At 61.0% G+C, this 21,762-nt stretch overlaps 1 protein-coding gene across 1 annotated transcript in view; it reads right to left on the bottom strand.

Moving 5' to 3' along the window:
• The window catches only part of BSN (bassoon presynaptic cytomatrix protein), a 95,030-nt gene that overhangs the window by 5,479 nt on the left and 67,789 nt on the right, over positions 1-21,762 (bottom strand). The window contains exons 4-5 of the mRNA XM_075514385.1: positions 8,513-8,947; positions 376-7,011 (exon numbers count right to left, since the gene is read on the bottom strand). Of these exons, the coding sequence (XP_075370500.1) occupies positions 376-7,011; positions 8,513-8,947 (7,071 nt within the window). The remainder of the gene's footprint in view (positions 1-375; positions 7,012-8,512; positions 8,948-21,762) is intronic.

Raw genomic sequence — 21,762 nt, forward strand, 5'->3', positions numbered from 1 at the left:
TTGGCAGCCCAAGGCAACCGCAGCGTGTGGGGGAAAAGGTGGGCGCGAGAGCCACCGCGACCTGAAACGGAGCCGTGCACGGCGGCTGCTCCGTGGGAGAGGAGGGGGACCCGGCTGGGGCAGGGGGCAGGGGACAGCCCTGATGCTGCCACCCGGCAGCGCTCCTGCCCACCGACGGGCTCGTGCAGCCCCTGGAGCTCCAGGGCCTCCCGCCGGCTTTGGTGCACGCGTCCGTGCCCACCGGCTGCCAGCAGCTGCGGCGGGAAGCCAGCCTTTTAAAATATTAATTGCCGCAGCGCTAACGAAACCCAAATGTCCCAAGGGGCCTCCTGGGGCCGTTCCCCGAGGGAAAGGTGGTTCCCCGCACTGATGTACCTGGGTGCCAGGGAGCAGCGGGTGCTGGTAGAGGGAGAACCTGTCCTTGCCGGCCTCCTCGGCCGTGGGGCTGATGGGCTTGGGGTCGGAGAGGGAGCGCTGCATGGTCTTGATGGGGCGCGGCAGCGTCTGCTGGCGCTGGGCCGAGTCGGCGAAGTGCTTCTGCGGGGGGACGTGAGCCTTGTTCAGCCGCTCGCTGGTGGCGAAGGAGGACTCCAGGAGGCGGTGGGGGGAGAGGGGGGAGACGGGCGAGTAGAGGACCTGGGGAGAGCGGGGCGGCTGGCGGGTCACCAGCTGGGAGAGGGAGTCGGCCGGCAGATGCGACTGGTAGCCGATTTCCAGGGGGTCCGGCTTCTTCTTCTCAAACTTGCCCAGGGTCTGCTGCCGGACGGCGTGGGGGTCCAGGGGGCCCGTGCTCACCATCTGGAGGTTGGTGGAGTAGGGCGGGATGGTGGTGGGCACCGTCAGCTGGGGGACCACGACGCCGGGCTGGGGGGCCGGCTCCGGCTCCGTCTGGCAGGCCAGGCTCTCGCCCCGCTGCGTCTTCTCCGGGGCCGAGATGTACTTGACAATCTCCACCCGGGGGTCGTGGGCGGTGATGTGGATGGAGGGGGAGACGCGGAGGAGCTGGTCAGGCTCCGTCTGCACCGAGCAGTCGCTGATGGTCTGGATGCCCACGCTGGCCGTGCCGCGGGCCGCCCCCTCGGGCTTGCCCTCGGCGCCGGCCTCAGAATGCCGCGAGGGCCGGGAGCGCCGGCGGCGCACGGGCTGCTCCCACTCCCCGCTGTCCTCCTCGTCCGTCTGCACGCTGCAGTCGGCGCTGCGCCGTGCCCGCCGCCGCCGCGACAGCAGGTACCGCTCCTCGCTGTCCTCCTCATCCGTCTGCACGCTGCTGTCTGCCGTCTTCCTCGCCGTGAAGGCCTCCCGGGCCGCCTCCTTCTCGTAGGCATCCCGCAGCCGCGGCATCGAGTTCCTCTTCTTGATGCCCCGGCCAGGCTCCCAGGGCTCCTCGGCTTGCAGCGACATGTCCGAGGCCGAGCTGCTGAGCGGCCGCTGCGGCGTGGGGTAGCGGGGGCCGGCGGGCCCCTCCGGCGGTGCCTCGCCCGATGGGGGCCACACCTGCCCGTTGTGCGGGGGGCCCCGCGGCGCCTCGGCGGGCCCCTCGGGCGGGCGGGCGGTGGGCTCGGCGGGCGCGGGGAAGGTGCTCTTCTGCCGCTTCTGCTCCTCCAGCTGCTGCTGCAGCTGGTGCTGGAGCTGGTGGATGTGCTCGAGCTGGAGGCGCTGCTGGGCGAGCTGCTCCCGCTGCAGCGCCAGCTGCGCGTGCCGCTCCTCGTGCTGCTGCTGCAGCACCTGCTGCTTGATGCACTGCAGCTCCTGCAGCTCCCGCTGCACCAGCAGCTGCTCCTTCTCCCGGTGCCGCTGCAGCTCCGCACGCTCCCGTTCCAGCTCCTCCTGCAGCCGCAGCTGCCGCAGCTTCTCCAGCTCCACGCGCTCCCGCTCCAGCTGCAGCACGTGCTCCTGCTGCTTGCGCTGCCGTTCCTCCTCCCGCTCCCGCTCCTCCCGCTGGGCCCCGTCCAGCGGCGGCTTCGGCACCGCGGCCGCCTGCCCGCCCTCCTTGCCGGCCACCGGCCCCTCGGCACGGGGAGCAGCCCCCGCTGTCTCCGCTCTCTGCAAGCCACCGGTGGGGGCAGCGGGGGCTTTCGGAGCGGGACCAGCACCCGCCGCCGCCACCGCCGCCGTGCTGACGGGCTTGCCCAGGTAGACGGGCGTCTCCATCAGCGAGGCCGCCGGGGCTGGCCGGCCGGGGGCCGGGTAGCGGTAGAGGCCCTGTGCTGCCAGCGGGACACGGGGGGTGACGACCGGCAGCCTGGCCAGGCTGGCCAGCGGGACCGCCGCCACACCGCCCGGGCTGTAGGGTCTGTACAGCCTGCGCAGCATGGGCCGCAGCACCGAGGCCGGCTGGGTGGTGATGGGCAGCGTGGAGGCAATGGGCGTGTTGATGGTGGAGTAGATCATGCCGTCGGCGGCCCGCACGGTGGCGGTGGAAGGGAACATCTGCCGGACAGCGCCCACGCGGACGCCGGGGACGTTGTACTGCGCCAGGTTGCCGAAGCCCTGCCGCGCCTCGGGGAAGGTGGGGTTGTACATCCCACCGGGTTTGGGGGGCGCGGGGCCCTGCTGCTGAGCCGCCAGCCCCGCCGCACCCCCTGGCCCGGCGCCGGGGCCGTAGGGCAGCAGGTCGGGGCCGTTGGCGTGCCGGCCCCCGTACTGGTCCATGGAGTTGAGAGCGGCGCACATGCGGCTGATCTCGCGCGCCGTGGTGGCACTGTAGTGGGCCAGGCTGGACTCCTGGAAGCTGGCCAGGTCCCCCCGGGGCGAGAAGCGGTAGTCGGAGTAGATGTTGGAGGCCGAGCTGTACCTCCGCATGGGGAGCGGGTGGCCCAGCAGCTCTGCCGGCTGGCGGAGGTCGGAGAAGGAGCCGTACTGCAGCCCCTGGCCCAGGTAACCCCCCTCGGCAAAGCCCACGCTGTAGGAGTGCTTCATGGTGCTGAGGTCCACGGCGGCATCGCCTGCCGGGGACGGGAAGGGCTGATCCCCCTTTGTGGGGTAGTAGCTCATCCCGATTTCAGAGAGGTTTGTGTCTGACATGGAGGAGTACAGGCGGCCAAAGGTGCCGGCGGGGTAAAACTTCTGCTCCTCGTAGAGCGCGGGTGCCGGGGCCGGTTGCTCCTGGTAGGGGAAGGTCTCCGGCAGCTCCGGCTCTCTGCTGCCATAGAGGGGCCCGCTGGCTTTCCGGCCGGGTGCCGCCACCTCCCCGGCTTTCTTCTCCGGCATCTTGGAGGTGGGGTTGAAAGCGCCGGTGCAGCTGCTGCCGAAGGGGAACTTGTAGACCACGTCGCAGCAAGCCACCTGGCTCTCCGGCTTCACGCCCGTGAGGTCCAGCACGTTGGCCGGCGGCTCCTCCTTCAGCACTTTGGTCACCGGGCCGGCTGCCGCCTCCTCCATCTGCACCATCATCACCTGGGACTTCTTGCCGCCCAGGGCGAGGAGAGGGCTCTGGCTCTTCAGCTCCACCGGCACCGCCCGGTACAGTTCTGAGCCCGGCTCCGGCGGGAAGGGCTGCGGGAGGCTGACGACGTTCTGCGCCCCGCCGGTCTGCGCGATGAGCACATCCTTCTTCACCATCTGGCCCGGCACGCCGTACCTCGCAAACTTGGTCTGGGGGGCAGCCGCGGGCTCGGGCTTGCCGCCGGCCACCCCGCCGGCTCTGACGGCGGCCGTCTGGACACCCTGCTCCACCTGCTTCACCTGTGCCAAGCACACCGGGCTCCCGGTCCCCTGCCCGAAGTCCACCCGGCTCTGGAAAGGGTCTCCGTAGACCACAGGCTGCTTGGGCTGCGAGAGGAGCATGGGGGAGGCGATGGCCAGGCCGGCGGTGCTGGCTGCCGCGATGATGGCATGGGGCTGCTCCTGGGCGTTGAGGTTGATGATCAAGGGCTGGATGGCCGTGGACTGCCGGCTCGGGATGTGGTCCAAGGTCAGGCAGTACTTCCTGGCCTCTGTGGCCAAGGAGGTTAGATCCATGCCTTGGTCCGTTATGATGATGGGGGCAGTCTTCAGCGCGGTCCGTAAGTCCACGGCGTTAGTGCTCGGTGCCTTGGGCCCTGGCTCGACCCGGGACGTGCCGGGGACGGAGGAGATGCGGCAGAGGGAGATGTTTTCCGCCGGGAGCGCGCCCCAGCTGTAGAGCCCCGCGATGCCGTCGGCGGCTGAAGTCACAGCAGGTGCCTTCTGGGCTTGCTCCTTCGCCGGCTGTGCCCTGATGTAGGCACCCGGCGGCTGCTCCAGCTCTGGCACCTGGCTGTAGCCATGTGCCGGCAGCTGCCGGCTCAGCCTGGTGGGGGACGAGGTGGGGGACGTCGAGGAGCCAGAGCTGGCCGGCTTGGTTTGGCTGGCCGCGTCGGCCGCCAGCGTGATCAGCATGAAGGGGGCGTCCTGCGAGGAGGGCTGCCGAGCAAGGCGCGGCGAGCCCGCCCGGTGCGGCGTCTGCGTCCCCTGTGCCACCATGGGGGACGAGGCGGTGGGGCCGGCGGCGGCGGCGGGACCCTCGTAGGGGAGGAGGGGGCTCTGCGTCTGCGTGGAAAACTCTGCCGTGGCCTTTGCGGCGCGGGTGGGACTCTGCGTGGGGGAGGTGGGTGAGAGCGGAGGGCTGGAGCTCTTGAAGAAGGGGTACGTCTTGGGCGGCGGGGGCTTGCTGTCGCTCGCGGCCGGGAGCTTCTCCCTGGCTGTCTGCACGCTGATCTCCACTGCCGCCTTGCTTCTGCCGGCGTCCTCTGTCTGCGAGCCGTAGCTGACGGTGCTCTTCACTGGGCCGTAGCTTCTGCCGGCTACTGACGGGGCCTCCGGAGCTGAGGAGCTGTAGCTCCGTGGTGCGCTCCCGGGGCCGCTCGCCACCGCCGTCGTCACCGCACCCGTGCCTTTGCCGTAGGCGTAAGGAGGGGCGGCAGCCTTGGGTGCCGGGCTGGGTGCTGCTGGGGTGCTCTGGAGCTTGGCCAGGTCTTGCCCCTCTTTTGCAAAATGCTGGGTGACCCGGACGTCAGGAATGGCCTTGCCTGCGCTGCTGTCGGAGGCGGCAAAGGAGACGGGAGCGGAGAGCTGCGTGGGGCTGGTGCCGGGGGTGAGCGGACCGCCGTTCTGCTTCATCAGGTCGGCGTAGGCGCTCTCGGCGTTGAGGAAGCGCTTCTCCTGGTACGCCTCCTCCTGCCCCTTCGCCTTCTCTCCCTGCTCAAGGGCCAGGTCGAAGGAGGAGGACTGGTGCATCCTGGAGATGCTCTGCGAGGTCTGCAGGATCTCCTCGTACACCGCTCCCGCCTTCGGCAGGGCGCTCGGATAGCCAGGCTGGGAGGGGTGCGCGGGGCTGCCGTCGTACCGGTACTCCTCGGCGTACTGGTACTCGAAGCCGTTCTGGCCCTCAGTGCCGCGGTAGCCAACCTGCTGGTAGGCGCTGCCGTAGGAAACGGCCGGCTGGGCCTGCTGGACCTGCTGCTTCTGCATCATCTCCGCCTTCCTCATCATCTCCTCGTAGGCTTCCTCAGCGCTCTTGAGGGGCTTGCTGGCGGGCTGGCTGGGGCTGCTCTCCCCCTTCTCCGTCGGGGAGTACAGCGACATGAAGGTGGGCAGGTTGTACTCGCTGCCCGACTTGTACAGCTTGGAGGCCACGGCGTCGAAGCTCTCGGCCTCCGAGTCGACGGAGGGCGAGTACTCGGAGCAGGAGGAGCGGTGCAGCTCCTCCATCTCCGCCGCCTGCCGCAGCTCCTCGGTGGGGGAGGCGTCCTCGATGGGGGAGAGGTTGCTGGGGGGGGTTTTGGAGCGCTCCCTCCTCCGCTGGGCCCTCAGCTCCTCCTTGTCACGCTTGGTCTTGCGCGCCGTGCTCCGGATGCGCTGCTGCTCCACCTCCCGCATCTTCTCCTGCTCCCGCAGAAGCTCCTCTTCCTCCCGCAGCTCCTCCTCCTCGGACGAGTCCTCGATGGTGGGCAGCAAGGGGCCATGCGAGCGGTGACGAGCCTTCCTCTGCTGCTTCACCTCCTCCAGCCGCTGCCGACGGCTGGGGCTGCTGTCGCTGTCCTCCTCCAGGGAGGAGATGGAGGTGGGCGAGGTGCCCGAGGTGTAGCTGGGTGTCGTGGCCGGCAGGGTGGAGGAGTACTCGCCCCGGGAGCGCTCCTCGGGGGAGCCCGTCAGGCTTTCCATCTCCAGCTCAGGCTCCCGGTCCAGGCTGGCGTCTGCCTCCTGGCCCATCTCCATCTCCCGGCCGTAGCCGGTCGTGCTGTTCAGCTCGATGGTCTTGAAGCGCCGCAGCCCCCCCTGGGCCGTGCTCAAGTCATCGCCCTCCACCGCCTCCAGCTCCTTCCTCTCCTCCTTGTACAGGCTGCTGGGGCCGTGCGACAGGCGCCGCTTGGCCGACGCTGGCTCTTTGCCCTTCTCTGCCTCGGCCTTCTGCCCGGCTTTGGGGACGCCGTACTTGGCGCGCCCGTAGCCCTCCTCCTCCTCCTCCTCGAGGTTGTCCTCCTCTGCGCTCATCTCCAGGATCTGCCTCCGCATGAACTCCTCATCGCTTGCCTCCGCCTCCCGGCCCGTGGGCCGGGGGGGCACTGGGGAGATGCCCCCCTCGCTGCTGTCCTCCACGTAGTCGTGCCGCAGCTTGCTGCCGAACTCGTCCGAGGACTCTGCGCTCTCCCGCCGCTCCCGCTGGTTCTCCCACTCCAGCGAGTCCTCGTCCTCCTCCAGGATGTCCTCCAGCTCCTCATCCGAGTCGAAGGCTTCGGGGGTGATGGAGAGGTACCGCGGCCGCTGCCGCTGCCGCTGTTCCTCCCGCGGCTCCTTGCCGCGCTCGGCGGGCTCCGGCGGGGCGCCCCGGCCTTCCAGGAGGGGCCGCATGCTGCTCTCCAGCTTGGTGAGCTCGGAGGGGCTGGGGGGGCTCTGCCCGGCCAGCCCGGTGCCGCTCAGCTTCTCCTCCTCCTGCTGCACCAGGCCGGTGATCTCGCTCTGCGAGCTGGAGATGCCGTCGGAGGAGTAGCCGGTGTCGCTCAGGCTCTGGGGGCTGCGGGACAGGTCCGGGGGGTAAGGCTTGCTCCCGTCCTGCGGGCGAGGGAGAACACAGCGTCAGGCCCGGGCAGCTGCTCCCCCTGCTTCCCCCCTCATCCTCCCCTGGGGAGCACCCAGAAGGTCTGGGCAGTTTTGGGAGCCAGGCCAGCACGAAGGCTGGGGGCCGCCCCGAGTCCCCCCCAGCGGCTCGCCAGCAATTTGTCTGCACGCTAACGAAGGCAGGTGGCGGAGTGTGCCGCAAGCAGGGGATGGCACAGCAAACATCCTGGGGGGCACAGGCACTGTGGGACTCACAAACATGTTTAAAAAAACGGGCCCCGTCAGCGTCATCTCCCCAGTAACTAACAGGAGAAGGCTGTCTCATAGCAATACCAATTTTTTTACTGCCCGCTACTTAGAGAGCCAGTGGCGGCCCAGCCCAGCTGTAAGCCCTGGGGTACCCATGGCCGCACGCCCTTCCCTGGGCAAGGGGTGTGAGGGCGGAGCTGCTGCCGCTCTCCCCGCAGGCAGCTGCCCGCACAGGGAGGACCGGGAGCACTGCTAACGGGGGGTCTGGGGAGGGGGCAGCCCTTGCACCGCAGTGCCCGGCCAGGCTGGCACGGCGGCACCGAGAGGACAGGAGCTTCGCCAGCGGCAGCCGTGGGGGACGGCCGCCTTCTAATGAACTTTAATTTCCCTGACTGACAGCCCTGCGAAGCAGCCTTCAGAAGCAGAGTGGCCCCCAGGATCCTCGTTAGATGCCAGCAGAAATAAACAGGTCGTTTTAATTGACGTTACAATTAGGCAGCACGGGGGCAAGCCTCCGAGCCGCGGGGAAAGCATCGTCGCGCCTGGCCCCCCTGCTACCGGCAGGGCCCGTCACCCCACCAGCACGGAGGCACCACGGACCTTATTTGATTTCGAAAGTGCCAGGAGCCTCTTCCCAGGGGCTGCACAGCAGCATGGGGGGCAGCTGTCCCCTCCCGGCTGGGGGGGGACCTCCCGCCGCGTCCCCTCCCCGAGGGGGGCTGTGCTGGCTGCTGCTGGGATGGTTGCTCATGGGGAAAAACCATCCCAACGCAGCCAAACTTTTCCCCAAATTGCATTGAGTTTTAAAAAAGGTGGGGCGAGGAGCTTGAAAAATGCTCCCTGCTGCAACATGAAACGTTGTGAAATGAGTTTTCCATTTAACGACAAATTCGACTGCCTTTATATTATTTTAAAACTAATCCAAAGACGACCTGAACTATTGTATTATGCATAAATCGACGTGATCTTAATAAGAGAAGGCAGATACCGGCACGCTGCTATAGAGCGTGTGAAGTTCCTAAGCGGTTTGGAAACGCCGAGCCAGCAGCATTTGAGCTCACCGTTTCCCCAAAGGCTGTTTCCCGAGGCAAACGGGCCTGGCGATGTGGTTCCTGCTCTGACTGGGAATAAACCCCCCTGTTTCCGAGCACGGCCGCCGGTGGAGGCACGGCTTGGCACCGCACCAGCCCTGGGTGGGACGCGGTCCCCAGGGAGGCTCGGAGCCGGACGCGCCCTGAGAGCTCACCTCCTGCTCCTTCGCCCGCGGCGCCTCGGGGGGTGCCCGGCTCTCCTTGCTCTCCACCGCCGGTTTGGGGGTTGCGCTCTTCCCCTTCGGCGCAGCGCTCTCAGGAGCTCTGGAAGGCTCTGGGGCAGCTTTGGGCGGCGGCTTTTCCTCTGCCGGCGCCGGGGGCTTCTTCTCCGGCGGGGCAGGGCTCGGGGCCCTGCTCTGCTCGGCAGCCTGAAGGCTCCTCGCGGGCGAGGGCTGCCGCTCGGGGGGTGCTGCCGGCTCGGCGGGCGCCGGCGCGGGTGCTCTCTGCTGCTGGCCGGTGGCTGGCGGCTGGTGCCGCGGGGAGCCGGCGGGCGGTTGCTTTGGGGCAGGCAGCGGCATCGGGGCAGGGTCGCCGAGGCTGCCTTCGAGCAGCCGCTGAGTTTGGCAGTTCAAGCAGAGCCATTCGTTCTTCTGCAAAACACAGAAAGCAAAAGTTCCGTTGAAACTCCGGGAGCTTTGTCCCAGCAGGGACCTCGCCGAGCAGTTCAGCTGACGGGACGCACGGCGATGGCGCGAAGGACTCCGCCCGCCCAAACCAAGTAACTGGCTTCGGAGAGGCCAGGCGGCGAGCAGGCAAGCGCCGAAATGCCGGTGCGGGCCGTGGAGGCGCGCGCACGGCGCTGGAGCCGTACCGTACAAACCGTCTAGGAGGAGAGACTGACCATCCGGCTTAAACCCACCCCTCCCCTCGCCCAGACCTCAGTGATGTTTAGCCAGAGGCACCATGGCTACGACACAGGGATTTCATGCTCTCCCCCATGGCTACGACACAGGGATTTCACGCTCTCCCCCACGACACAGCATCAGCAGCTCTTTTCGTCTCCAGCCTTGCCGGTATTTGGGTTTTGAATGCAGTTAAACAACGAAGGCAGATACTGCCATAGCTTAACGCTTCTCAGGCTCCGTACAGTTCTTTCTCACTCCGATTTGTTTTCCTGGATACAATAAAGGTTTAACAGCATAATCATAATACTTAAGGATCTTTTTTCCTAGGTTATCAGAAAATACTGGGTACACAAGTACACAAACATTTCCCAAAGACATTACCCAAAGTACACGCTGTGCGGGAAAAGAACAAGACAATCTCGTCTAGTGAAATTCCCAGCAAGAGCCGTCGTTTTATGGCCTGGAAAAAGCAGCTTGCAAGCAGGGCTGTGAGCGGCAGAGAGCCCGCGGGGCTACGGCAGGGGCTCTGCATTTTCTCTTCCTGGCCTTTCTTTCGGCACCCCGGGGGTCTCCTGTGCCGGGGAGGCCCCGCTGACAGTCCAGCACCCTGCGCTTCAGCCTGACCGCCCGCGGCAGAGCGCTGCACCGTTACAGCCTCGGACGGCAGAAAACCAGCGAAGGGATAACCGAATTTTCCCAAGCCGTGGGAGAGCCCCGGCCCCGTCAGCAGCCAGTGCCGCGCGGAGCTGCGCGTGCACCGCGAGCAGGGGCTGTGCCGCAGCAGCCAGCGCAGCATTTGCCATCGCACCCCGGTGCCTGCTGCAGCGAATGCCTCCGGCAGCAGGAGCTGCGAGCTGCCCGGCTCCTACGTGTGCACGAGGGGGCAAGAAATCCTGCCCGTGGCAGCCGTGGGGAGACGGGAGGCAAGCAAAGCCACCAGCGCCCAGCAGGAACATCTCCGGCAAACCTCTCCGAGCTCTCCGTCCCCATCTTTAAGAGACCTCTGCAGCCCCACCAACGCCCGGCACCGACACCCGTCACGCTGCTGGATGCTAAAAAACCAGGGGCTCAGTGACGATCTGTGACCGAGGCATCTCACGGCCCTGTGCCAGCACCCCACGCTCTGCCGGTGACAAACGACCCGTCCCTCTCCCGCGGTCCCACAGCCTCGCCGGCTCGGTGTTGGTTGTCCCACAGCACCCCTGCTCCCTCTCAGAGGGATCGGCTCTGGAGCAGCTCCCCCGTACGGATAACGTGGCCGCGGGCATTTCCCAGCTAACGCGGCCAACGGGATTAAGCTGCCCCTGAGAAAAATGCAAACATTTGACAACTGGCTGATTTGCTAACAGCTTGTAAATCCCGAGATTTAGTGCACCAAGATTAACTAGATCCCATGAAGATAATAATAATTAGGCTGTATTTAGCGCTTTACACGTCCAAACCGTCGGGTGCCCAGGAAGTCAGGGTGTCCCTCGCCGGGGCGGTAAGCGGGTAAGGAGCTTACGGCAAAGGCACGGCGGCGCCCGTCTGAGTCTCTGCGCTAAAAGATGCTGGAAACCACGGCCCCCGGCAGGATGGGGATGGGGGCTTGCTCAATGCCGAGGTTTGCTGCCCGAGGGTGCACCGCGGCGGCAGGCACGTGGGTTTTAACCGTGCGGAGCACAGGCGACGGGGAGCCAGGGCCAGCGAAGACTGCGGTGCACGGGGAAGACCAGCAGCGCACGGGCAACGCCGCTGGGATGCAGAGCGGGCTCCAGGTGAAGTAAAGCATCGATAATTCAAGAGCGGGATGAAACCAAAGCGCGCCTGAGATGCCGTGGGAAATGAAGAGGCGCTGGCACGGCGGGGTGCGCTGGGAACCGGCCAGCCGGCAGGCAGGGGGGCCAAGGCGCCGGGGGCTGCCCAGCCTCGCCGGATTATCAGCTTACGCACCTGGGAGGGTCAGCACCCCGAGCGCTCGGGCTCCCAGCCTTCCTTGCCCCCAAACCACCAGGATTTGCAGAGGAGTTATGGAAAAAGTAGGTTTCCAGAGAGAGAAACGGTGCTCCTGCGGTCAGTAGGGACAGGACGGAGCCCGGGGTGCGGGGCAGCCCTGGCCAGCGCCCAGGAGCGAGCGGCTTCGTTCAAGGCTTCATCACATCCGAGTGGTAGCGACTATCCCGGTTTTTAATTGCGCACCACGCGAGCGGCATTGGGAAACGCAGGATGCGGCCGCAGTTCCCGCAGGCTCCGCCGAAGGGGCGGCGATCGCCGTGGGGACGGCTGCCCACGCTCCCTCCCGGGGCACGGGAGGACTCGCAGCAGCCCTGCTCGCAGGGGAGCCCCCGGGGCTGCCGCCATACCCCAGGGCAGAACGCGGGGCCGGGGCACGGGGCCGGCGAGCATCAGGGTCCGTGGGCGTGGGGGGTGCACCCGGCTCCCCCCGAGCTCTGGCATCCGCTGGCGGGTGGCCACAGCCGCGCTCGCCAACCCCTGCCGGGTTTTACCCTGCAATTGTTTTAATTTACTAATGGGCGACAACAAAACTGTAATTAACTAAAACAGAAGTCTTCCCGCATAATTTTGGTCAACGTTACTGCTTGGCAAGTTAATTAAATGCTGAATCCCCCAGGGCCGCTGGGGTTTTTTTTTTTTTTAAACGATGGAGTCAGCAAGCTTCAGCATCACGGTTGCGCATGAACCCCCTGTTCAGCGACTCGGAGGTCTGAGAGCCTCGGCGGGAGCCGGCGCTGCCAGAGGCTTCCCAGGCTTCCCCAGAGGCTTCCTGGCTTCCCCGGTTGGCTTCTGGGTGCCATCCTGGGTGATGTCCCCATCACCCCCGAGACCCTTGCTGCAGCCTCTCCGGCTTCTGGGAGATGCACGACCGTGATCTTCATCCCAGCGCAAACCTCTCCCCGCAATATCCTCCCTAGGACTCTGCCCGGTTATTTATGGTCTATGGTACTATTTTACACAATCAAAATGATATCTATTAAAATACCAGGACAAAAATCCGTACAAAATAAGATAAGCAGCATGAGGTATAAGTATCTCGCAAGCCAGATCTCATCTCCCAGCATTAAATGTGGTGAATCTCACCAGAATACTTCATTTATTTGCTGACAAGTACTGTGCAGGGCTCATCACTGTGACAGATGGGTGCCTGGAAAATATGGAAAACACTTCTGGTATCTGAATCAAGATCCAAATTAACAAGAACCTCATAAAATCACTTCTCAAGCACTCCTCTCAGCCCCGCTTGCGGGAAACCTCCCGTTTAGGAGGGCTCCTGACATCCGTCCGCAGCAGAAGTGGGGGCATCTCACCGTACGATCCCGTCTCCCAGGCGCTCAGCACCCTGCTGCGAAGAACACCCCAGCTCCGTCCATGCTGTGGAGGGTTTTTAGCGCAGTTTTACAGGAAAGGGACTGAGTCATGCTTGATCACTGCATGCCAGGGCTGTTTCAGACCCATCTCGGGCAGTGCCTGGGATCTGGCTGGCAGGTTCTCCATCCTCTAAGCGCTCCTGTGCCCTTCCCTCCTCTTGGCAAAGAAGCCCTCTCTGCCGGCAGCCTCCCCGGGCAAACCCCGGTGCTCATTCATTTCGCTCCCCGGATTCCACTGCCCCAGCGCTGGCTGATGCTCTCTCCCCCTCGGTTTCAGCCCGTTCCCACAGCTGAACTCTGCCGAGCCCCTCTGAATCACCGCCCTGCAGCTGGAGGCACCGCACCCCCCTGCCAAACCCCTTCGACCGAGCCGCTGCAGTTTTAGGAGGCGACAGGGAGCGTGCCGACCCGTGCCAACCGGCGCTTCCCCGGGACGCTCGCCTACGGAGCGGAGGATGTACATCACGGTCCCGACCACAGCGCCTTCGCAAAGCACGTTTTCAACCTCGTGTGCCGTCAGCAAATAACCACAGGCCTGGTTTTACCTCTGCCCAGCCCTTATCTCTCCTAGGAGGCCGAGGCAGCGATGGGGTTTGAGACGAGGGCGAGGAAACGTGCTGCCGCGACGGCGGAAGCACCAGAGATCAGGAGACGAGATGGAGCAAATGCAGGAGACGCTCGCTGGAGCCGTGCCCGCGGCAGGAAGAGACCAGAGAGGATTCAGCTGGTCCCAGCGCCAGGAGGGGACCGAGACCGAGGGGGACGCGGAGGCAGCAGGCAGGCAGGGACAGCCCTGGGGACGGGCAGGGCTGCCTGCGCGCGCACGCGCGTTCACGCACCGCCGCGGGACAGCCGCCTGCGGGTCGGGGCAGGGCAGAAAGCGCAGGGTGTGCTAGTGCTCCGACGGTGCCTTTTTCCCCCTAAAAACACCCTCAAAATCCCGCTCAAGCTAGATTCAGAGCTGCCTTCGCTTGTGCTTGCTAACTGCATTTACGCCGGCATACGGGCGCTGCTTCTGAAGTTTATGCGTGCATATATATATCTCTCTCTATATCTATCTCTCTATATATATCTCTATTAAAAAAACCTGTAAATAAAAAAGAAGCGCTAAATGCAACTCAAGCACCGTTCAGCAGATCGCGTCGTGTTTCTCGAGCCCGGCTGGCCACGCGCCAACGCCTGCCCGGCCGGGGGGCGAGGGGGCTGGCGGGCTCCCCAGGGAGCGGCCGCCCACCCCTCCCACTGCCCGGCGAGAGGCCGTGGCAGCCAGCGCGGCACAGAGCCGGCGCTCCCCCCGCGTAGAGCCGCGGGCTCCCGGGACCCTCCGCAGGGAAAGGCAGCGAGGGGACCGCGCACACCGCCCGCGGCCGCGTTTCCCGGGCTGCCGACGGCTCCGCGCTAATTGACTTCATTACCATCAACTGGGCAAGTATTAGTGCAGCCAGGGTTCACAGATTAGCCCAGCTGAAAACCACCACCGTTATTTCAATCTCTTGCTAAATATAGCATTTGACTAAGCAACCCAGGGATGTGTTTTCCAGCATCAGCCTATTCTTATCTGTTCCTGTGGCCTCTCGCAGGCTGTTGGAGCCGACGGTCCCTCCCCAGCCCTATTTCAGATGTGTGCGGTGTATCGGTGGCCTTCACACCGCAATAATGTGATTAAAAGCAGCGCAGGGTAACGAGCTTGCCGGGATGAGCTCCGCGTCACAGGGCTCGTTTTCTGCCTCCCATCTGCTCCGCTCCATCCCTCTTCCTCCTCTGTGCTGGGACCTCTCCCGGTTGGAAAAAAAAGACACGGAAAAAGAAGACGGGAGAAGCCGCGCGCAATGGCTGAGCGTTGGGGCTGCCGTCAGCCGTGCCGGGAGGGAATGGGAGGACATGGGCAGCGGCAGCTCCCAGCTCCACGGCAGCCGGAGGGGAGACGCCGTGTCTCACACCGACGTTCCCTCCCCTCGCACCCAGCTGCTGGCCAAAACTACCCGGAGGGGACCTGGAGCAGGAGCAGCAGCGTCTGCCCCACCGCTCATCTCCTGTACCGGTGCCATGGAGAGGAGAAGGCAGAGGGGAGACGGGGAGCTGGACAACAGCCAGGTGCCAAAGCGGCCATCGCAGTCCTGTTCCCGCAGCGCCCGGGAGCGTCCTCCTCCCTCGGCTCTCCCTTCTTCCCCCTGCACATGCCCCGCACCGGGGACTGTTCTCCTTCCCCGCTCCTGGCCACAGCAGGGATGCATCAGCCCTCCGCAACACAGCCCAGAGGTCGGAGAAATAGCACCCGGGCTGTTCACAGCCTCCCACCCTGCAGTTCGATCCACCACACGGCCGGAGGATTATTCCAGCTGAAAGTCTTTGACTGATGAGTAATAGCAACGCTCCCCTCCGCTCGCCTTCGAGGAATAGCTGTGCTCTTGCCAAGTCCAGCTTATTCCGCTGCAGCAGCCGACGGCCGGGCCGGTGAACGTCACCACGGCGGGGAGAAAGCAGCGTGAGGCTCTGCGGCCGTAGGAGAGCTGCGGTCGTGGTTTCCACCAGCATGGCCAGCCTGGACCACCTGCGGCTTCTCGCCCGGCTGCAAACCCAGCAGCCGGGCGCTGGGGTCAGGGCACGGCCGCCCTGGGCAGCCCCGCCTGCGGCAGACGTGGAGATCTGCAGAAAACTGATGGGCTTTTTGGGGCGCTGACCCGCGGGCAGGGGCATGCGCTGCTCTGCTCTGTCTCCCGAGCTGTCCCATGGCTCCCAGCAAGGGTCCTTCCCAAATTTGGCTTGATAGAGGCTAGAGGAAAAGGCCACCAACTCTTCCCATGTTATTAGGAATCACGGCGTTAGAGTTAAGCTTAGACTGCTTTTCCATATTATTATTTCACTGTCGGGCCCAAATAATTTCATTCCATGGAGCTGGGAAAAAAGCTCGCCTTGAAACGCCCGTCTCGAATGCCAAAGGCCCAGTTGGGTAACCAGTTTGGATCGTCTGGCTAGGACCCCAGAATAAAGCCCCCCCAACGCTGGCATCCAGCCGCAGCACCCACAGCCGAGCGGCTCTTGGCACGGCCCAGCTCTGCAGCATCTCAGCACCCGCATCCTTGTGCGGCCGTAGCCATCGGGCTCGTCTCTGCCCCTTGCCCACCTTCCACCGCCTCCAAAATTAGGGCAGCTGCTGAGGCAGGAAGCACCTTCTGTATTTTCGGAGCTTAAAAAAAAAATCTTTTCGAACGGCAAGAATGTTTCTAAGTCAAAGGATTGAAACTATTTTGCAATCAAGGAAGCGTATTTCCAAACGAGCCCGATTGCGAGAGCCTGGGTGCTGTGTGGGCTGTGTGAAGGGGCTGCTAAAAAAGGGTACACAGCTGTCCAAAATTTGGAAACCGGTGCTTTTGCAGAATATATATAGACATCCCTCCCCACTCAACATATTTCCTTCCAGTTCATTAGATTAAAAAAAAAATTTAAAAAATCAGTAGGATATTGAAGAGAGCAATTTGATGCTTTTGGCTTGTCTAAAAGCCACGGGACCGATTCCCAGGGCTGCGGGTGAGCATCCATCGCCCTGGGAAGGGCCTGCTGAGCATCGGTGTCACTGCCACGCTTCTGCAACAACGCAGGCAGACATCCAGCAATAAACCAGCTGCCGTCAGCAACGGGAAGCGGAGACGCCATCTCCCAGCACGGCAATGGCGGTGGAGAGGAACGCAAGCCGGTTTGCCTCAAGATGGTGAGGAGGTGAGACACGGAGGCCAACCACCTCTAGGTGGGACACGGACCATCCTCTGCGTTACTATTCGAAGAAGAGAAGACTAGTTCTGGGCCTAGACGTGACCACCAGAAACACCCGTCCTCATTCAGACCCAACAAGTTCACCCACCGCCTTCTGCACCAGGTCATCCCTCAGCACCTTGGTTCAGATAAACTACGGCCTTGATTTCACGTGGTGGCCACCGCCGGGCAGCAGCTTGGGTACTCGTTTACCTCTGTTATTTCCAATCTGGACGTGCTCCCTTTTTTCCTGGCCATTGGCTACCACCATGCATCTTCTGCTACCTTGACGGTTACCGATGTCCCCTTCTGCAGAGAGCAGGTGGAGATAACGCTGGCTCCGGCGTGGGGCAGACTCAAGACAGAGCGTCTTTTCAAAGAAGCGGGAGAGACAACACGTCCAGGCCGGGCACCCGAGAGTGCCATCAAGGGAGGAGACGCACGAGCGCAGTGCTGCGCGTGTAAGAAAAAGGAAAACCACAAAGAGTAAGAAAAATAGGAAGAACAAGAGAGCAAGTCTCAGATGCTGAAAGCGCTTTCTGCTTTCCTTTTCACTGAACCTTACTATTTGTCTCTGTTTTATCTCGGAGAAAGAGCTAAATTAACTACCAGCTCAGTTCCGAGAGACTGGAGCCAAATGGATGAAGAATTAAGAAGATTTTCTCTTCACAATAAAATCCAGCCAACGGTATTAAAGCAGCAGAGGGTTTGGTCTGGTTTTCAAAGATTAGCTATGGCTGTCCCAAGGAAGACAAGCTCCAATTTTCCCATTTTGCTCCGACGGGGCGTTTATAAAGCTGTCCGGATCATTTACAGTCGTTATAGGCCAGACTGCGACGACCCTCATTTAACCACGTAGACGAGAGGGACGTGACTCTCGTCCCCTGTTGTGTTCCAGCTTCCCGTCCCCTCTTGCCCGCGCACAGACCGGTTGCTCGTAGTGCACCCTCTCCCCGAGGACCCCGCCGGGTGCCTCCTCCAGCGCTGCCGGGGATGCACCCTCCCAGAAACCGCATCTTCTCAGCAAGCCCCGCCACCAACGTCACGACTCGGCTCTGCATCCCGCGCTAAGACCCACCAGCACAGAGGCAGGAGTCTATTTTCCCCCTACTGATAAAGAAGCAATATATTGTTCGTTTTTGTTTGAATCGATCCGGCCGTGCATTGTAATTTACTCCGTGATGTAGTACTCCTTAACGAGATTTATCAGCCTGCCAGCCAGCCTTATCTTTAACAGTCCCCACTATGGGGATGTATTTCCCAGCCAAGGTTAACAGCAGCAGGAGGATCTCCGAACGCCGGCTGCATGATAATAACCCTGCAATAACGCCCAGGAGACGTACGTCAGGGCCAGCGGAGCCCATACCCTGGTCACCACGGACCCTAACTCCCTTCGGTGCATTGGCATGCTGTAGGTGCAAGGCGTTTCTCGTGGCCACGCTGCGACTTCACGCATACGTTTGATGGAATAACCGTGTCTCTTCAGGAACTGTTGGAACCCATATGCGGCAGATTTCAAGTTTGCAGCAAAATAATGCTTGCAAAGAGAAACCTGGCAATAGTCTGCAGAAAACAAATATAATACTCTATTTGTTTTTCCAAAAGAACGGAAGAAAATCCAAGAAAAGCTAAGTTTATCAGAGAAGTCTTATTTAATCAAAACCTTGGTTTTTCATAGGCACTAGTATTGACTAAAATATCCAGCCATCCAACTAGTAATTTTCTGCATCTGATAAAAGCAGATTCAAGCTGTCTGATTGCTCTCTTTTAAATTGCAAAGAGCCCCAAGTGTCTATCAGGCAGCAGCCACTCACTTCCAAACCAGAAGAAAATCTGCGTCTTCAAGAGCTTCGGCTTCCTTCCCGTTATGAGCTGTTCAGTCCCCAGTCCCCCCATGCCCAAACCAGTCCGGCAGCAGCGAATGGCGCTTGAACCTGTTTCACGATCACGACGGATCCTTTTCAAAGCGTGTTGGGGAGCCATCGGTTGTACAGCTTGGAAGCCGAGGACATCACAAACCGATGCCCTGTGGTACCTGCACAGTCATATAACGCTGTCAAAACTTTAAAAATAATTATAGTATTTTCCCAGGAGACAGCCCTACATCAGCAGAGACTGAAAACCCCACGTGGAGGTGGCCGGGGGTACTCAGGGCTCCACCGCTGAGACCTGCCAATCCAGCTCCCCACGGTCCCTGCACGTTGGGTAGATGCACCACCAGAGGAGACACCTGCTCACAGTTGTCCTCAGCTCTCCCAGGCCCTGCCAGAGAGCAGGAGCTCACCCCTGGGCTTTCCTGGCTGTTTAGCACTTGGAAAATGGGGCACCAAAGGCCAAGGGCTTCGCCTTTGGCTTGAGAGCAGCCAGTGCTGCGCAGACACAGGCAGACATCTCGGGGTAACCACGACCCCACTGATTTCAGCCCTCTGCCTTCCTCTCTTTCTCCATCCTGTTCTGTTTCTATTTCTGTGGCCCCCACCAGGATCTTTACCCTGAAATACGTGTGTTCCTAGAGAACTGGAAGCTTTGGTTTCTGCGGGCAGCGCTGTTTGATGCCATTCAATGACTGCTGCTTCAAAAAAAGCCCATACGCCCTCTTCCAGGCTTCAAGATTGTGAGTCCTGATTTCAGTGGCAGAAATATTTTAATTAAATGAACTACCTTTATGGAATAAATCAAGCGATAAGCTTGAAAAATTAACTCTCATAATCTTTCATGCTGCTGTGCAGGTCAATAAACTATTACAGTAAAAGGCTGGGAAACGTTCTAGAAACACGGGTTGTTACAAGGGAGATGGATGAGCCTTTTTACTCCCCAAATTATACACATCAGCATCTTTCCACGCTCGTGCCTCGCACGCCCTCTCTCCCGTCCCCTCGCCTGCTGCCCACAGCAAAGCTGGAGCACAGCCAGCGGCTCCCAGCCCTCCTCGTCGGGAGAGCTTCTCCCTCCCTGCCCTCACTGGCTGCGCTCATCCCATGCGATTCCCGACTCCACCAAAATGCCTAAAACCTGGGCTGTAAGGGCACGCTTGGGGAACCCGGGAGTTGCCTACAGAGGGGATACGCGTCCTGGCGGGTCCAATACAATTTTCGTCATCTTCGAGACTTATTTTTAAATTTAAGCTTATTTTCAAAACCCTCTCATTTTAACTTAAACTTACTTTAAAAAATAGTTGATAGCCTCCCAGCTGCCACGTGGTGATTTGATGGTGACCCCGACCTGGATGGATGTTCCCGCCAGCGGTGCCAGGTCTCTCTGCAGCCGGGAGGTAGGACCTGGCTACAGGCGCCGGGGTGGAAGAGCTGAGGTTTTCCATCTGTGCTGGTTTTGGCTGGGGTAGAGTTGATTTTCTTCACAGTAGCTAGGATGGGGCTGTGTTTTGGATTTGTGCTGGAAACAGCGTTGATAATACAGGGATGTTTTAGTGTTGCTGAGCAGTGCTTACACAGAGTCAAAGCCATTTCTGCCTCTCACCCCACCAGCGAGTGGGCTGGGGGGGGGCACAAGGAGCTGGGAGGGGACACGGCTGGGACAGCTGACCCCAACTGCCCAAAGGGACATCCCACAATGTATGGCGTCATGCTCAGCATGGAAAACTGGGAGAAGAAGGAAGGGGGGGACGTTCAGAGTGATGGCGTTTGTCTTCCCAAGTCACCGTTAGGCGTGATGGAGCCCTGCTTTCCTGGAGATGGCTGAACACCTGCCTGCCCATGGCAAGGAGTGCATGAATTCCTTGTTTTGCTTTTCTTGCATGCATGGCTTTTGCTTTCCCTATTAAACTGTCTTTATCTCAACCCCCGAGTTTTCTCACTCTTACTCTTCCGATGCTCTCTCCCATCCCACCGGGGGGAACTGAGCGAGCGGCTGGGTGGGGCTGAGTTGCCGGCTGGGGTTAAAGCATGACACCATCTCAAGAGTAAATGCAGCAAGAATGAAGCTAAGAAGCCAAAACAAAATGAAATGGTGAAGTCCACATAAAATGGTTGCTTTAAAAAAAAATTTAAAAACTTCACATGCGTCTTTGCTCAGTTTACTATGCATCTGTGAAGGCATTTCCTTCCCCAGCTGCCCTTTTTGCAAAGGCAGACAGATGCCTGTGGGACCTCTTGCCCCCCTGAAGCCACACGAGGAACCACCTCATGCAAACCCTTTAAGTAATTTAAGAAGCTCCCCTTCAAGTGCAGTTCGGGGTCACCCCAGAAACCTGCTCCTCTGAAGGCTGGCAACACTCATCTGACTTCCAGCCTGAAGAAAACCCCAGATTTTTTTAAAATATTGCTGCCTAGCTCTAGTTTGCTCTTCTTTTCCTGATGTCCTATTTGCTTTCGGCAAACAGATGACTGTCGGTCATACTTAACAGCTCCGAGTAAATCGGGAAATTATGTAAAGATGGGAATTTCACAGCTCCTTTGCAGATGGCGAGCCCTTTCAGCGCAGCGCGGGTGTTCGTTCCCGGCAGCTAGCGGGATCTGCCGCCGCAGCCCGCTGGCCCGAGCCTGTGAAAGCCAGGGATTGCCGGGCTGGCACTCAGCCCTGCTCATCCCAGGCGGTCCAGCTCCAGAGCCTGGATGCGGCCCTGGCTAGGACAGAGCCACAGGCAAAACCACAGCGTGGGTCCTATCCTTACACCCACATTCATGCTTTCAGGGGTTATTCCCAACCCAATACCTCATTTCTTTGCCAAACGAGAGGATTTTTTTTGAGAATATCTGTTCTCCGAGTCAACGAAACCCCACTGAAATCAATGCTTTTCTTTTTCAACAGGCTTAGGAACCAGGTGCTCTTTCTGCTCCAAACAATTAAAAAAAACCCAAACAAACAAACAAAAAAACCCAAACCAAACTCATGTCAGAGATCAGAGACTGCCTGCTAGTTATCTCCCAGTCACGGCACAAATAAGGGCCAAAAGCTTCTAGCCATGGCACGGGAAAATGTGAAGCATTCAAAGATGCAATCTGAAGATCCCAAAGCAGATCTCTAAATTAGGAAAGCCCTCTTATCTCTCCCAAAGGTGTCTCCATTTTCACCAAATCCTCCCTCTGGGTTCCAGCATTTTGTTGTACTCTTTGCTTCAACTAACTCAGGGCAACAAGATCTCCAGGCTAACTGCAAAACATCTTCTCCCCACTTCCCAACCTCACCTTTCTTCTTGGTTTTGCGTTGTGAGGAACGTAAAAGCCAATGCAGGACCTTGCTCTGCCGTGACACTTCTGCTGCGGGGCACCAAGCAACTCGTGTCCCACTCTGTCCTGGGCGTTCACTTCATTGGGTGCCAAGGAGCTCTCAGAAAATCTACCTTTGAGATGTTTCATCATGCCAAGGAAGAGGATGGTGAAGGTGGTCCTGTGTCCATTTCCCTATGGTCACTCCTCTGCAAGGAGAGCATGGCACAGGGCACCGAGGGACGAGAAAGGCACGAAGGACTTGGGCTGTTCTCCACTT

The sequence above is a fragment of the Mycteria americana genome, chromosome 11 (assembly GCF_035582795.1).
Source record: "Mycteria americana isolate JAX WOST 10 ecotype Jacksonville Zoo and Gardens chromosome 11, USCA_MyAme_1.0, whole genome shotgun sequence".
NCBI lineage: Eukaryota > Metazoa > Chordata > Aves > Ciconiiformes > Ciconiidae > Mycteria > Mycteria americana.